This window comes from Taeniopygia guttata, chromosome 7 (genome assembly GCF_048771995.1).
Source record: "Taeniopygia guttata chromosome 7, bTaeGut7.mat, whole genome shotgun sequence".
Taxonomy (NCBI): domain Eukaryota; kingdom Metazoa; phylum Chordata; class Aves; order Passeriformes; family Estrildidae; genus Taeniopygia; species Taeniopygia guttata.
The window spans coordinates 24,260,738-24,277,237 of NC_133032.1; the positions used below are offsets into that span (position 1 = coordinate 24,260,738).

The 16,500-nt window shown below is 40.2% G+C and overlaps 1 protein-coding gene across 4 annotated transcripts in view; it reads left to right on the forward strand.

Annotated features, from left to right (window-relative positions):
* HECW2 (HECT, C2 and WW domain containing E3 ubiquitin protein ligase 2) overlaps positions 1-14,580 on the forward strand; it is a 165,541-nt gene extending 150,961 nt beyond the window's left edge. For all 4 annotated transcript variants that reach the window (XM_072932420.1, XM_002193323.6, XM_072932421.1 and 1 more), the window contains 2 exons: positions 160-272; positions 5,780-14,580. In XM_072932420.1, the coding sequence (XP_072788521.1) occupies positions 160-272; positions 5,780-5,891 (225 nt within the window). In that variant the 3' untranslated portion in view covers positions 5,892-14,580. The remainder of the gene's footprint in view (positions 1-159; positions 273-5,779) is intronic.
* Positions 14,581-16,500: the final 1,920 nt, after the last annotated feature.

The window sequence follows — 16,500 nt, forward strand, 5'->3', positions numbered from 1 at the left end:
AATGGTCTGTTTGCCCTTAGCTTCCATGTAAAGTAGCATTTATTGCTTGTGCCTCACGAATTTCCTTGCTTTGCAAACACTTTTCCAAGAGCGTCTGGGCTGTGGTGGGTGTGCTGCTGAGTGTCCCCCAGCCCTGTCCTGACTGTGTTTGTGCTGCAGTTTGTCACAGGCACGTCCAGCATTCCCTACGAAGGCTTTGCCTCTCTCCGGGGCAGCAACGGGCCCAGGCGCTTCTGCGTGGAGAAGTGGGGGAAGATCACTGCTCTTCCAAGGTACAGCTCTGGGGGCTCTGATGCCAGGGTGGCTTCCCAGTGCCACTCTCTGGGGTAACACATCAGCTGTTTGACAAACATTAACAAGCTGAATATGCAAATACACCTTACATGCAGATTTCCTTTCCAGTTGTTGCAGCGTCTGATGCATCCATGTTGGCTTGAACTCAGTTTTGTTCTCTTAAGGCGGACAAGGGAGTGTAATTGTGGCTGACATCCATATTGTGTTTTTCTCACATAGCTACTTCTGACTTTCTCTGTTAGATTTTATTAAATATGCAAGTATTTACTTACTGAACATGCAGTTCACAAGTTAGGAGCAAAAATTAATAAAATTAATATGAATTAAAATGAAATAGCTCTTGTGACTATGTCTCACTGAAAGCTACTATCGTATTTTTTGCATCAGACATGGGCTTTATAGTATGGTTTAGTGATAAAATGTTTATGCTCAGTCTGATGTTGAATGTTAACAAATACTGAAGAGGCAAGTTGTGAGTGCAGAATAGGTGGGAGGAAGTCATTTCACTTGAGAAGCAGCAAGGGAGACAGAAGAAGGTGAGTATTTCAAAGAGAACAAGTAAGTTTAATTGAAATAGGTGAAGAGGGTAAAGGAATGGTATGAGAGTCCAAGATATGAAAGCAGGAGTTGAGTTGTACAAGCCCTTGCAATTTATATTGGGCAGGGCAGGTTTAGAGGAGTAGGATGAAAAGATTAAAAAAAAAAACAACTTTCCAGTTTTTAGAGCAGACAAAAGAGTTCTTTTCAGAGGTCCATGGTAGCTATGCCAGGACTAGACTAATAACATGTGAATGATGAAAAAAAAACACCTTCAGCTTGGAGGTGTTTCTTGACAAAACATGACAGGTTCTTGTCTTTTCTCTACTGTGATCAGGCTGATGGTTGGGCGATTTTCTTTCACCCAGTTCTGTGATTCTGCAGCCTCTAGAAAGGGTTAGGAGTGGTGCGACACAGATTAGTGTGTGGAGTGTGGGCAGCCTACCTCTGCTTAATCAGACCTCAGATTTAGTGTGCCGTGTACAGCCTGTGGAGGCAGCTTTGGGCTGGGCTGATCCATGGAGGAATCTCAACCCTAATCATAAACAAGATGCCTCAGGAATAACTTGTGTTCAGGGTCTCATCTTAGACACAGGGTGGCTGTCAGAGACACACAGAGTCTCTCTGATGAACAATCTGTAGGTTTTTCCTCTAGCACAAGCTCAGAGGCAGAAATGTCTCTTGTGTTGGCTCCTGCCATCAGAACCACACGGAGAAGGTCATGGATACAGAAGTGGTGCTGTGAAATCCACAGGCACAGTGGGTGGCCTTTAAACAGAACCATCTTTCCTGTTTACAGCACAAATGAGAGCCAGGCAACTGAGGATTGAAGGAATCCAAATCCTGAAAATCGCTATTTCATATCAAATACTCTAGTATCATCTGGGGACCTAGTAATATCTTGTTGCCCCATTAGTCTCCTTTATAGTTTGGTTATGATTGGCCCATGGTCTAGCTTTGACTCTGTTTAAGAAGTAAAAGCTTTAACTTTTTAAAAAATAATTTCTGACTTCAAAATCAAGTGTTTTTTTGTTTTCTGGTTTTTTTTGTGATTTTAAGTAAGAAAAGAGATTGCATGATTTTTTCCATATATTCTCTGAAGCTGAAATACCCGGTGCTTGCAAGCAGAGCTTGGAAATGGTCAGGGCCTGCCAGAACAGGATGTTCAGAATTTCCTCTGGAAAGGTTATGAAGAACCCTGGTTGTAATAAATTGCAGAATAAAACTGCTTCCAAAAGTGCAATATGGAGAAACATGTTGAGAATCTTTGCTATCATAGGCTGTTCATCAAGTATAGGGGAAATGCCAGCTCCTTACATTTAAGAGATTGTATCACTCGTTGAAATTTCACTTACCTCACTTTCCCTTGGTTAGCAAACATTTGAATTTTGTCTCTCTGGATCGTTTTCACCATACAAATGTGAGAATTAAAATAAAAACAACTGTGTGTGACTAACACCTGCAGTCCTTATGAGCAAGCAGTTCCTGGTATTCACATATGGTGAACCTTGATCTCATAAAAAATGAAACATCTTCCATGGTAGTGCTGGAATGGGTTAAGCCAGAAGCACTGTTTGCAGTTTTACACGTGTAGTTCTTGGATGCAGTGCAGCTTCAGCCTGGGTCTCAGTAGCCTTTGAGACTCCCTGTGCAAACAGTGGGTACTGCTGGCTGGGAGGTAACACATCAGTAGCTACAACCCTGAGCAGCAACTTTCAAGAGGTTTCCAAACAAGCCCAGTATGTGTAAACACATCGCTGGATCTGCTGGGAACACTGCCCTAGGACTATGACTCTTACTGATTCTCAGATAACTAAAGCTTTTATGTTAAGGTACCATCACGAACTCCTAGCAGTGTTGTACTTTGCAAATTACCCTCTTAGCAGGAGTGCCTGTGAAATTTAATAGTGCTCGGTGCTCAGTGGCAAAAGTGAGGATTTAACAGGTCAGTGGACTTTGTTTCTTCCTCTGTTTCTAAAAACATTGCTGCAGTGCTGAAAACACATAAGAATATCCATCCCCATCTCTTCTTCCTGGTCTGAGACACAAAGAGCAGCTAGGATAGTTACTTAGGTATGTGACTGTGACCTAAGAAGCTGTGAATGTAAACACAAAACTTTTCACTAGATGTTTGCCTAGTTCCCACTGTTCTGACTGCTGTGTAATCAGCTCTGCTGAATCCAAACAGTGAGATTTCTGTGAGGCACATGTCAGGTTGCCCAGCTCGTATTGCTGTCTTTGACACTAACTAGGTAGCATGTAAAATGCCCTGGAAAGATTGATTATTATGGGTCTAGCTTAATTATTGCTACCCCAATGCCACTTCTACTTCCTTCTTTTGTTTGCACTGTGTTGCAGATTAGACTAACTTAGGGGAAGGGGCCAGTGCTCTTTCAGTTCACTCCCATGCTGAGAAATTGGTTCCAGGTTCATTGCTGTACATTATTTATTAATTAATGTGATGATTCACTTGAAAATTATATTTATGTCTGACTACTGCATTTTAAGCCTAAATCACTCTCTTTTTCTATGGTAATCAAAATGAAGGGGAGTTTAATTGGGAATCTGGGAACCTATACTTTAGGGACCAAGATAGGTTTTTATGTTGTCATAAGATGTGAGCCCAGGAAGATGACCAGTTAGTGCCCACGTGGTTTGAAATGTTGGAATGGGAAGCTACTACCCAGAAGGAAAAAACCTCGTTTGTCTCAAGGACTTAGAAAGTTGTTTGCTGGGGTTGGAAAAGCATGCATCGCCTCAGAAGACAAAGGTCTTGTTTTTGTCTTTTTTAATTACTTGGTTTTCCACAGTAAGTGATTCCATTTTCAAAATTGCCCTCAAAATAAGATAAAACTCAGTTCTCTTAATAAATGTAAACAACATGCCAGCTTACTATTAAACCAGTTCGTAATGAATCCCTCGCTAATTATATACTGTGTCTTTTATAATCTGTGGTTTTACAGCCCACACAGCATGATCCATAGTTCTAATGAGTGGCTGTCAGCCCCATGGAGCAGAAGCATGTGGTTAGGCTCTTAATTGCCTGAGACTCTTCAGCACTCTACATTGAATTCAAGGGATCACTGAGTTCTAGTTGCTGCTCTTAAATCAATTTTTTTCTTCAAAAAAGGAGTATTTTCAATTTTTTAAAAGTTCTCTGCAGGAAATGGAATATTATAATCTGTATCATAGATACTCTTTTATAAGGTTTTTGGAAAGGCAAAGGAGGAGTAAAAAGAAAGCTTTCCTCCAGGAGCCTCACACAGATGGCTGGGTAGAAAACTTTTACCAGACCCCTGGAATACGGAGTGAGGAAATGCCATCTCTGCTACACAGCATGGACCAACAGTGTTCTTCTAAGGATGCTGGATTTGGGGAGGGTGCTAAAGGTGTTTTTAAGTGATTGCATATTTGGTGTGTGGCCTGTGTTTATCATAATGGTGTGACCTTGTGTGCTGTGTATACATATCTTCAGCTTGATATTTTTATGACACTACAAGGCTGTAACTGAGTGGGTGTTTCAGCTTCAATGAGTTCCAGTTTTTAATGGACTCTTAGGTTTTTTAACAAGTGAGATTAACCCACTTCACACCATGTTCCATTCCCATAGCTGGGAGCTGAGAAGCACTTAAAGTGGCAATTAATGAATTTGCTCACATGGAAGGCAGTATTTTCTGGCTCAGAGGAAGTCTGTACAGGTCTGTGGTAGACAGCTGGATTTCTGAGACTGGGTAGGTTAAATGAGGAGTTGCATTTGCTGTGAGGAGGGAACTTCTTTAGTCCTTCCATTAACATGTTACATATTGATGCATAATACAGATCATACAGATGAAGGGCAGGGCACTGCAGAAGGAGTTTGGTTTTCAGCTGGATTGAATTTAAATAAATTACTCTATGATGTATTTTATTGCAAACTATTGACGTATTTGTAAACAGAGACCTGCCAAAATTCTAAAATCAATCTAAAGTGAGACTTTGTTACAAAGCTTTAGAGCAGAAGAGATGCCTCTTCCAGTTTCTTTTTGCATCATTTCATCCTCAAGACCCCATCACATTAATGGTTACATTATCTATTTCATTAGAGCAGGGTCACCCACCTCAGTGTTTTAGAAAGTACCATCGTTAGCATGCCCTGAGGTCAGGCAATGATATCCATGATTTCACAACAAAGAGAAACCTTTGTTATCTCCCTTTTCATTCCCTGGAAGAGGTTTTGAGAGACAGTTCCAAGTGTGTCAACAAACTTGAGGTAAATGGACTTCAAAAACTGAGAAATAAATGGCATGGTCACCTTCTTAAGAAAGCAGGGCAGCCTCTAGCAGCCAGGTTTGTGCGTGGTTTTGTGCAATTCCAAAAGCTGCTGGCCTCTAGGGCAGATACGTCCATTGAGAATATCAGCACAAGCAGTATGCCTCAAGAACACCATCCATATTCCAAGGAATTGTAGAAGGAAGAGCATCTAATTTATCTGCCTTTTACCACTGTAGGATTGTTTCATGTAGATCTGGAGATGTGTGGAAATATTGTGTTTATCATTACAGTATTCAAGTATCATCCATACAGAAAAGAAAGGCTGCATCTCAGAAGACACATTTAAAACCAAGATTTCATACCAGACTGTTTAACTTGTAACATGCCAAATCATACTTTTTTTTTTTTTTTTTTTTTTGTTCTCATGCACATTGGATGGATAAAATTTATCCCATGTCTTTTGGACTCTCAGTATGTTTCTAAAGACCTTAAGTGCTTCTTACTGGCTTATTTTAATGAGAAGAAAGTAGATTAAACCTCACTACCTGTTCAATTGGAAAACATCATTTGACAGAACAAAGTCTTCTAAAAGAATACTATCTGCCCATCTCTATTCAAGCACATACCAATCTGTGTGTTCTCTTTTGAACTTTTCAAATAATGCACTTCTTCACCTCCTCTCTCTTTTTCTCCTCAGGGCTCACACTTGTTTCAATCGTCTGGACCTTCCCCCTTACCCATCATTCTCTATGTTATATGAAAAACTGTTGACAGCAGTAGAAGAGACAAGTACTTTTGGACTTGAGTGATACACAAACCACAGTGCCCAGCTCATTGGACTTTTGTGGATCTGTCTTCTCAAGGAATGAATGAACTTTTGTGTTGGATTTCCTAGAGGAAAATTGTTTCATGGTGCAATTGAAATAATGAGGTTCCACAAAGGAGCTTGTGAAGCAATTAAAAAGCATTGTGGTCATGGCAGAATTCTCAACAGTGAAACTAGAGTGTGCCTGGTGTGCAGGGAAAGCCAAGTCTTGCAATCCATGGGGTTTTGGGATGACTACATTTCTTAAGTTTATGTTCTGAGCAAACCAGAAACGTGATGCCATGTTGTGATCTATCTGGCTACTGCAAAAGTGACATGTACCCAAGGACTGGATTTCATCAAAATTGTTGAATAGAAAATTCAAGTCAAAATATGAAATCATTCAGTCTCTTACCTACATAGTAAATTATCAAAAAAGCATACAACTGAACTTTTATAAATTCTTTTTATTTTTTTTAAATTCATGAAGGTACATTACTTTATGCCATATGTTATAACAGCATATCCAACACTTGCTTTACCTAAGACTACGAGTGCCTGCATGGGGAACACCATAGAGCTCGAGTTCTGAGGCAGAAGTGAGTTGGAAGGAAAATCAGCAGCAAAGGATGTAACAACGGCTTGTGCATTGAGGAGGTTTGTGGAATGTGTTTGCCAGTGGTGTGTATAACAAAATATGAGCTGTTACAATGGACTTAATAACTTAATAAGACTGATTTTATGCTTTATACTGCATGGAAACTATTTTAAGAAGAAACTAGCAATTTATCACAGCATATCAGGAAAAAACCCTAACACAGTGACTTCTGTTTATTTTTATAGGTTCATTATATTATGTTTCTTAGAGTGTAAACAGGAAACAAGCAAACAAAAGTGTTATTTCTGTTTTGTCACTTTCCATGCTTGAACAGACATTCTGCTAGTGTTTATTCTTTAAGCACTCTCCAGGGAAAAAAAAAAAGCCTTTTATTTTTATAACATTAAAATAATTCCCGAAAATATTTTGCACTGAATGTACCAAAGTTGAAGGGACATTATGATCTGACTGATAGCAAACTGCATCACTATCAAATATCTATAAAAATGCTTAGGAACCAGGCTTTCTTCACAGTGCCATGTCTATAGATATCAGGACTGTGCACATAAGTAATAATTTTATAATACTATATGTGATATTGTAATATGCATTTATTTTAAATGCATCTGGGTCATTTTTCATGCATTGGATAACTTAATGCAGTGGAATTTAATACAGATATTTCATATGCTCCCCACAACTTTTTATTTGTACAGCACTGTAAAACACTAGCTCATTTGGAAAACCATGAATAACTTCTTTAAGGTGAGCCACTGGTCATAATGCCACTGTCCTATATCAGTGAACACCTACAAAATGTAACCTGTTTGTAGTGTCCAAGCTTGCATTTTCATTGATAAATAGTTTTCTTATCAAATGTTATTTGAAGCAGTTTCTATGGCATATCAAGCACTGCATGGACACCAATTTCTTTATGCTTAATTTTGCTGAAATACACAAGGCTTGCTCGCTTCTATTTTTGGTACTTTTCCTCCAGATGGTCTTGTGTGAACACCTGTGCAGCTGCGCCCCGTTTCTTGCACAGCTGCTGTCACGCACTGCATCCACCACATTTTACAATGGCAGGAGTTGCGCTTGGATACTGGATGACAAGAACACAAATCCAGCTCTGTGCTAGCCCTTTTGGTACTGCTGCAGCACAGCAGCATTTTCCCTGTTCTGTGGGACACGTAGCTTTTGGAGTAACCTCCTCACTTTGGAGGCTCTTGAGGGGGCATCTGAGGGAGGTGTCCTGCTTGTTCTGGTGGGAGGTTTTTTCCAGCGGAGGCGAGTGTCCCTGGAGATGTCGTCAGCAGAGACTGCCAGTCCACCCTCCGAGGCAGAAGGCAGCTGCAGCTGTGGTGGGGACTGAGAAAACCCTTCAGACTTACTGAGGAAATGTCACATGTGCAAAGGAAAAGCAAAATCAGGGGGAAAGCATTCTTTAATTTCAAGAATAATCGAGCTTCTGCATGACATCTGGGACTCTCTTAAGTAACTTAGGTTTTTTTAGGCTACTTCTGGCTGGTATGAAGTAGCAAAGAAAAATCCAAACACATCACCCTGTTTCTACATGTATATTTATCAGTCTTTGCTGAGATTGCATGTCATGGGTCCTAATGCACATCTTTTTTCAGAACATGAATGAGCAGTAGGCAAACTGACTTTTCAGCAGGTCACTCCAGCATGGCTCATGTTTTATGGGATCCATTCACTGAGTAGCTGAAATTCTGGCACTCGGAGCAGAGTGCAACTTCTGATTGGTTGAAGGACTACAGAATTTTCATTTTGCAATACTGTGTTATCTGTGGTCTTAAAAAAGAGATTTCCCAGGTGGAAACTGTATCTACAAGTTTTGAACCAGATACTCTTTGGAATGAAAAGTTTAAATATTTGGCACAAAGTAAGTTTATACTAGTCTGCCTTTTAAGTTATGCTTTTGTACAAAACTAAAACAATAAATGCATCTTGTCAATTTTTATTTAAATATATCTACTACACCCATTTGTTCTGTATTTATGCATGTAAAAATAATTGAAATCAGCCATGATAATCTGATGTTCTGTAAAGATGGTGGCAGGGTCATGAGTGAGGCAGCTGTCAGTTAGAAAATAGATAAATAAAAAAAAAATCCAGAATCTTTGTAGCACTGAAGCCAAGAGAGACTAAGGAGAAGTTGCTGCTTCCTCCTGTGCTGCCAACATCCCCTGGGGGACTCTAGAAAAAGTGCTGTGTGAAGGCTGAGGTGTCAGCTGGGTACAGCTCCCTGTGCTGCCTCGAGCACTTGGCTCTTTGTGACTGTAAGTGATGCTGCTGCTCTGAAGGGATTAGCAAGGAGGAACTATAGGAAAGGAAGCCTGAGCTTAGTCAAATACCCACATCTCCTGGCAACTGCTTGGAATGTTCTTCCTTTGGTTTTGGAAGCCTTGCCATTAAATGTGTCCCAAGGGAAAGCCAGTTTTCATGTCCTGCAGCTGACTGCAGCAGGCACCACCATGTCATTGCTTATGACACAGGGATGAGGGTCCACACAGAGCAAAACTGGGGAGCCTTTCCAAAGTTCTGTATGTTCTTGGAGGTTTTCCAGATGGTGCTAAGGAGCTTTGCATTTAGGAAGGAAAAAAGTACACTGAAGAATCCCTTCAGCCAATGATAACTCATACTAGCTTAACCTGCAGCATCTCCATCACACAGAAGCTGGCAGGGGAGGTCCCTGCAGGAATTTAAGTGAGGTGCCCATGTTTCCTGCTCTGCTGGGAAGTGGAGCCACACATCAGCAGCCAAAAAAGCAGCTCCCAGGTCACTGCAGCCTCCCAGGCTGGCAGGAGACTGGCCTTTGTCCCCCATATGCTAGGGCAGGCCCCTCTCCCCAGGTCCCAGCATCCCAGCCTAGCAGAGGTGTGCTTTGCTCAGCTGGCACTGCTGGCAATCAGGTTATAGCCAGAACACTCCTAAATACACCACAAAAACTTGGAATCAGTAAGTTCTGCAGTGTGGCACCTGCTCTGTGGCAAGCACCCATTGAGAGTCTGCAGGCCAGCAGCAGTGAGGGGAGTGGTGCCTTTGCCCACAGCAGCAGGGCACAGCCATCTGCCACCTCTGTCACACCGCCAGCAGCACCTGGCAGGGCAGGACAGGAAAGCCTTTCAATCCACCCCCTCCCTGCCAGCTCTTTTTCCTTGGAATTCATCAAATATTTGCCTCCTTTTGCTTTTAAACATCATTTTCATTATCCTGTACTGACCTTACCATAAAAAATGTTAATATGGCTTAGAGAGTATGTGGGGTGAATTCTTCATTCCCAGGCACGCCTGCTCATGGGCACCACATGAGCTCCACATGGCAGCAGGCAGCCCTGGGTCACACAGGGGTGGGAATAGCTGTAATCTTCAGGGAACTGAAAATTTAGGCAGCAGTGCTCTGGCAGGACATCACACAAAGCTTCTGGTAGGAATTGGACTGGCAGAGCACTGGACTGGTAGTTTGCTCAGTTTAAAATTATAGGAAAGAGAAGAGGTTTGTGGTTTCTTATGTATTTTTAATCCTTTAGAAAAAGTAAAAAAAATTCCTTCTGAAGTATTTGTAGTTGTATCATCTGGTTGTTAAATGTAATCTCAGCAGTATTAATTGCAGATGTTTACTGAGTTGCTGCAGAGTTTTATGGAGCTGCTTGAAGCACGCTGTCTCTGGACTGAGAGAATCTCTGTTCACATCAGGGAAACTTCAGCAGCTGTGTTTGAATGGCCAGTGTAAGTTCATTTCCCATAGCATAACGCAAGTTACTTTTTTCAGTGAATGAAACTTAACTGCATCAAGTTATACTAATAGTGTTTTTTGCCTGCTACTTTTTTATGTGGTTAATATATTCCTGTTAGCACTAATGGGAATTGAGCAGAAGGTTAATCTCCAATCATAAGACTGCAGATGTAGCTTCCTATACTGTTGTTTCCCCTTCTCATCCTTTTCTCTCTGGGCAAGCAATTGAACTCCAAGCAAAATTTCAGAAGAATTACTGAAAGCTGGCTTCATAAACTGTGGCTTGACTCAATTATGTGCTATAAAACAGAACTGCAGAAATACTATGGGTGGACTGGCTCATCAGTTTAAGTAAAAAAATTCTTTACAATTTTGATAGTGCAATGACATAGCTGCTGTTGGACTAGTTTAACATTTTGCCTAAATACTTTACAATAAAAAAATTTTGGAGGTTGAATTTGAAATTACTTGTTTGCTGGAAAACTAAATATATGTTAGGTAAATACTAGAGGAAAAGAATAACTTTACTGTAAAGGCAGTATAACCCACTTCAGTTAGCAGTATGCAGAATTACAGTGCTGACTCTCCAAACACAGAATTTTCACAATGAAAGATGGGGTTTATATTTTGCATGTCTTCTAAATAGACCATGAACTTCACAGTGCTTCTGTTCAGCTTTAGACTGACTAATTTTGGCACTAGGCTACTACTGTTTGGGGTGTTCATTGCTATGGAATGTTTTTTACTTAAACGTTTTTAGTATTTTTTACTAAATATTTTCCTTTAGGACTTTACTTCATAGGCTTTGATCAGAACCATATTATGCTGTAGGTATTTTAAGGTAAATCATGATTATTTGATAATTCTGTTTAGTATGACTGACCTTCTGGCCACTGTTTAGAAAGGTTCCTCCTGATTTTTGATAAAAGGATGACAGTCAAGGACTCCTGGAATGGTTACAATCCATTGAAGTGTCTGAATGTATTCAAAATGCATTTAAAAATACCTCCTGATGACTATGTGAAATAATTGCTACACTCATTGATTATCCCCTTTCTAAGTCTCTATTTCAAAATTTGAACTTGTTTCCTTTCAGATTACATTGCGGAATAATTATACTAAAATTTTAACTAGAGATGTATTCTGACAAATTTCTCAAAGCTATGATGGATGTGAAAGGGAGACGAGCTATGCTTCTCTCAGTCCTTTTGCCTGTTAAAAAACTTCTGAATAAGGAAACTTTATATTTTGGGTTTCAGTTGTTTCTTGTTTTCAGAACTTTGAGAAGCTTCTCATTCAGCCGTGTTAGAAAAAGCCTTGCCTGCTTTGAGGCTTTTGTTAAGCACTCAGGAGGTATATTGTTCAACTAATTTAACATCCTTTTGTGCTGACATCAATTAGCTTTTAAATGTATAGACCTACAGAACTCCACAGGACTCTGGTCTCCCTTATTCTGGGCTGCCTTCCAAAGCCATCCATCCTGTCCCTTTTGATTGCACATAATCCTACAATCACCCAGAGACAATTGCTGACCACCTACACTGACTGTAGCTGTAGTATCGCAGTAAGACTCTTGGTTTGGGTTTGCTTTCAAAAGCAGCTCAGTCCAGAGTGGACAGGATGACTGTTACTCTGACATCAAGACTGAGCTGTTCAATAAAAATAGTCATAAAAGTGGTTTTGAAAATAGTTGATTAGATATCCAAGGGTAAAATGTCTTTTGGTTTTGCAAAATTAATGAGGCAGGGGATTTTGCTTGCAATGTTTTATATTACCAGAATTTGTGGGCCTCATGGGCTGCCCCAGGCTGTTGGCCAGGTGGGTGCAGAGCCCTTGCAGTGAGGCAGGTGATGCTGATTCAGAAATCACAGCAGCAGGAGATCTGTTCTGTAGTGAGCACTGTGCCTTCCACAGCTGGAGGCTTTTTCATGCAGCCCTTGAGCTGGATTCTTCCCAAAAGCTCATTCTATGTGTGATGCCTGCTGCTTGCAATACAAGCAGCTCGTGACACACTCCCCTGACTACTCAATACCTTTCGTTTTAAACAAGGATTACATTTTTCATAGTTAGAAATTCCCATCCAGCAGTATAAGGTCAATAAAAGAGGATTTTGCTGAGACATCATATTTGATTGCCATGCTGACTGCAGTCAGACGTTGGAGCTCACTAATTTTAAAGTAGATTACTGTATGAATAAGGAAATAAATCTTGGAAGCCTCATAAATAATTCTGAGAAGGAATGTAATTGTAGGTGCTGTAATGATAAGACAGGGCAGTTCCACGCAGCGCACAAGGTACAGCTATGGAGGAGTGCTGGAGTGAAGACAAGTCTGAGAGTAGGCACAGGAAAAGGACTGCACTTTGAGGACACTGAGCTGTGATGAGCCCTGGGATATAAAATAGGATACTTCCTGCTTGAAAATTAGGCTAGGATAATGCACCTAGGAAAAAATGACTGTTCATCCTGAAATACATTGGTGTTACTGCAACTGCAGGACATGCTTTAACTGATTATTAGCTTTTGAAAATCTTAAGTACACAATCAGAAAATTTACTTCTACGTGGTTTGGCTGTTTTGTTTTATTGGGACTGGGTTGTTTTTTTATTTGGGCTATTTTCAGGAAAAGGGAGGCTTTTAAATAAGGATGGTTTGTCGAAGTGGTCTTCTATTTGTACAAGTAATGACTATTTATTATTATCTGCATTTGACAAGGGATACCACTTCTGATAAAAGATTAAATCATCACAACCAATGGTGACTTTCCTTTTCAATGTGATGGGACAAATCCCTAATGTTTAGATGTGTCAAAATGCAGATTTTGGGTTTTTTTAAGATACTTGATATTTGTATTATAGTTGTGTAAGAACCATAATGCAAATATCCACATGCATTTCCACAAAGACAGAGATTGATGTGGCATTTTCAAAGCTTACTTAGGTAATTGTGAAGATTCTAATTACCCTAGGTAGCTTTAGCCAAGCAGATGCAAGTCTTGATTCCATTCACACTCTAATGATATTATCAAAAAAAATACTGTGTAAGAGAGTGGGAGGGTTTCATGATGGGTTTCTGTACCTAAAAGTTGATGTGGTTTTTTTTTACCTGAAAGACAAGACTATTGGATCATTCAATATGAGAGTAAAAAGAAGAATTCCTTGTGATTTTTCTTCTGCAACATGGTTACTGAGATGGGAGGAGTTTTATATAAACTTGAAGTCCTAAATGAGAAGACAGCTTGCATGTTGAACCATACTGGTTCAATAGTTCCATACAGTAGGACATTTTTCTGCAACGAGTCTGCAACACTCAGGAGACTGCTGTTTATTATCAGCATTGCAGGGAGGAGGAGAATTATGATAATATTAACTACATAAATCACATTTGGAGGATGCTTTTTCTTTGCACGCTGTTTTTCCTGGGAATGATGTAGCCTTGAGGGCATCCATGAATCCTGATCAGCAAGGCTGCTTTTTGAATAATTGACTGAACATTTGTACTTGTAAGGGCTGGTACAGTATGGAAAGGGAGATCTTTAGAGGAAAAGAAGGTAATGAGGGATGTGGTGTGGAATACTGCTACCCCCAAGTCAGTTGATGTTCCTGCCCTTGCTAGGTTACAGTTTGGGTTATTCAGCATGTTTGAAAGTGTGTAGAGTTTTACAGGTTTTTGTAGTGGGGATGCAGGCATCCAGAATCTAACAGGATTACAGGTGCATCTTCCTCATTTTTGACAATTACTTGATATAATTTTATACCAAGTTCTTTGTTTTTAAAGAATTTCAGGCACTGAGAATATGGAGTGCATATTTATTTCTAAGCTTTAAGTAGAACACGGTGTATTTTTTAATCCTTTCCATACTTTTCAGTTAAGTGTTCACAAGACTGTATATCAAATACAATTCCAAGTTTTTCTATCTTTCTACAAGCCAGTTTTAAGTTTCATCTGAATTTGGTACATGACTTTCACAAAACACTAAATGGGGAATACGTGCGTCAAGCATTAACATGGTTTCCCTCCTTTTCCCTCTTTACATTGCATTACATTTCAGGATTTTTTTCTTCGAGGCAGAGAGAATAGATAGAAAATGTGTTGAGTGTGTTACAGGGGCACACAATGTGTATCATTGTGCCTGGCTTCAAGGAATGTACTATAATGTTTGACTGCTCACAGATTTACATAATTTGAATACAGGACTGTTGTGTTGTATTCCCTGTTACTCAAAAACATTTGGGGAAAAGAATTTTCTGTGTATAATTTTATTTTCATACTGATCTCTATTTTATTTAAGACCATGTTTCATCATGAAATCACTTAATTAAAATAAATCTTCTTACAAAATCCACTTTGTAAAACATCTCTTTTATTGTGCCTCTGAATATATCGTAACATACTTTTTGAAGTGAGTACCTTTAGATCATTCTGTCATTTGAAGCTTTAAAAACCTTTAGAGAAACCACAAGGCACTTTTCCTGATACCTACTTTGCTCAGTGGTTTCTGGTGGCCTGTGGAGTCTGGCATATTACAAATCACGAATTTGGAAGTGGGGAAATTAAGGATTCTGCAGCCATATGCAACATAATTTGAATAAGAGCTACATATTAAAAAAAACCAAACCTACAACAAACAAAGCAGCAAATATCACAGCAAACACCTTGGAGAGGCCTGGGCCTCATGGAAGAGCCTCTGCTTTTGAATGGAGCATCAGAGCTGGCAGCAAAATACTTCCCAGCAGTGGCTGTAACACAGGAAAGCTCTCTTTTTCACAGGGAAATACCTTCAGGGGGAAATGCATTCTGTTGTCTTTTATAATAGCCAGTGGCCCCACCAAATACTTCCTTCTACTTTTCTAAGAGATGGTAGTGGTTAGAGTGAAAGAAACTGGTCTTTAATCAGCTCTTAGGCAAGGGTTCTCCCCACCACAGCACAGCCCAAGGAGAATGGTTAAATGGCAACTTGTCACTTCTCCAGTGTGCTACACAAACTGTTTGGAGAATCTGATAGTGAAGTGATATTTCCATTTTTAAAAACCTTTTTCTAGAAGATGATTTTACATTCTCTTGCTTCTACTCAAATGTGGTGCAAGCTAACCTGAGTCATTGAAGGAGAGCTGCTGTGGGAAGAGGCAAGGCTTTGGGACTGGAGCCCTTTCAGAATCTGTTCTCTGTCACTCCTGATATCAGACTCAGAAGCTATTTTCATTGGGTTACTGATAACTGATGCCACGTAGGGCACAATCACTTACTTTCCCTCAGTGTAAACACTGGAGTTGACCTGGAGCTCATGCTGGGTGACACTGAGGCAGCTGTGGGAAGCAGTGCCTGGTGGAATCCGGAGATTTTCCACTGCATTGAGGAATGCCTTTTGTGAGAAGGTGGAGAGACTTTAGCATGGGGGAATCAGATTTTTTTTAATGACCTATTAAATAAAAACGAGTTGGAGAAGGCTCAGACACTTTGAGCTTCCAGCTGCGAAGCTCTTAATGTCCTGTGCTTGTCCCCACTGTCAGTGACACAGTTCCCTGCTAAGAAGGGTTACCTGCTATCTCTTCAAACATCATCAGCCCGGGACAGACCTGAGCTGAAACCAGCATTCCTTGAGGGAGCTGAGCTTTTCCACAAGCCTGGCTCCTCAGAACACCTGTGCCTGGTCACCGGGGGCTGTGCCTCACAGCTGTGCTGAATGGCTGCTGATCAAGTGGAAATAGTTCTTTCCATGAGAGCTTCCAAAGGCTGAAAAGACCCAGCTTTGTAATGGATCAATAATCAAGGTAAGCCAGAGAACAACTAACTAAGAATGGGAGTTATGACGCTAACACCTTTAATTGCTATTTTAAAATTATCCCACAGACAAGGTGTATACATTAGGAATAATAATAGTTCATGATCCTGTACTCTTGTGACCTTCAGCCTACCCATTCCCCCTCCTCCACCTTTGTTTGTCCGTCGCAGTTGTGGTGTATCTAAGTAAAATTCCAAAGTCCTCAGGGTGGAGTCCTGTCAATTATACCCTTCTCTAAGTGCCATTCATGTTTCCATAGCATTATAGAAACAGATAACCAAGAGTACAATAACATGCATGTCATTAAGCATTTTTGCTATTGGCTTCCAAAACGTAAAGGGAGAGTAGAACAAATCCTGAAGAGCATCAGTAAAGACAAAAAATCAGCTAAGCAGACAAACATAAGCACTGTCATTTACTTCTTGGCACCATGTGCTATAATAACCTAAAACATCTTAATTGTGGGCATCATTTAAATT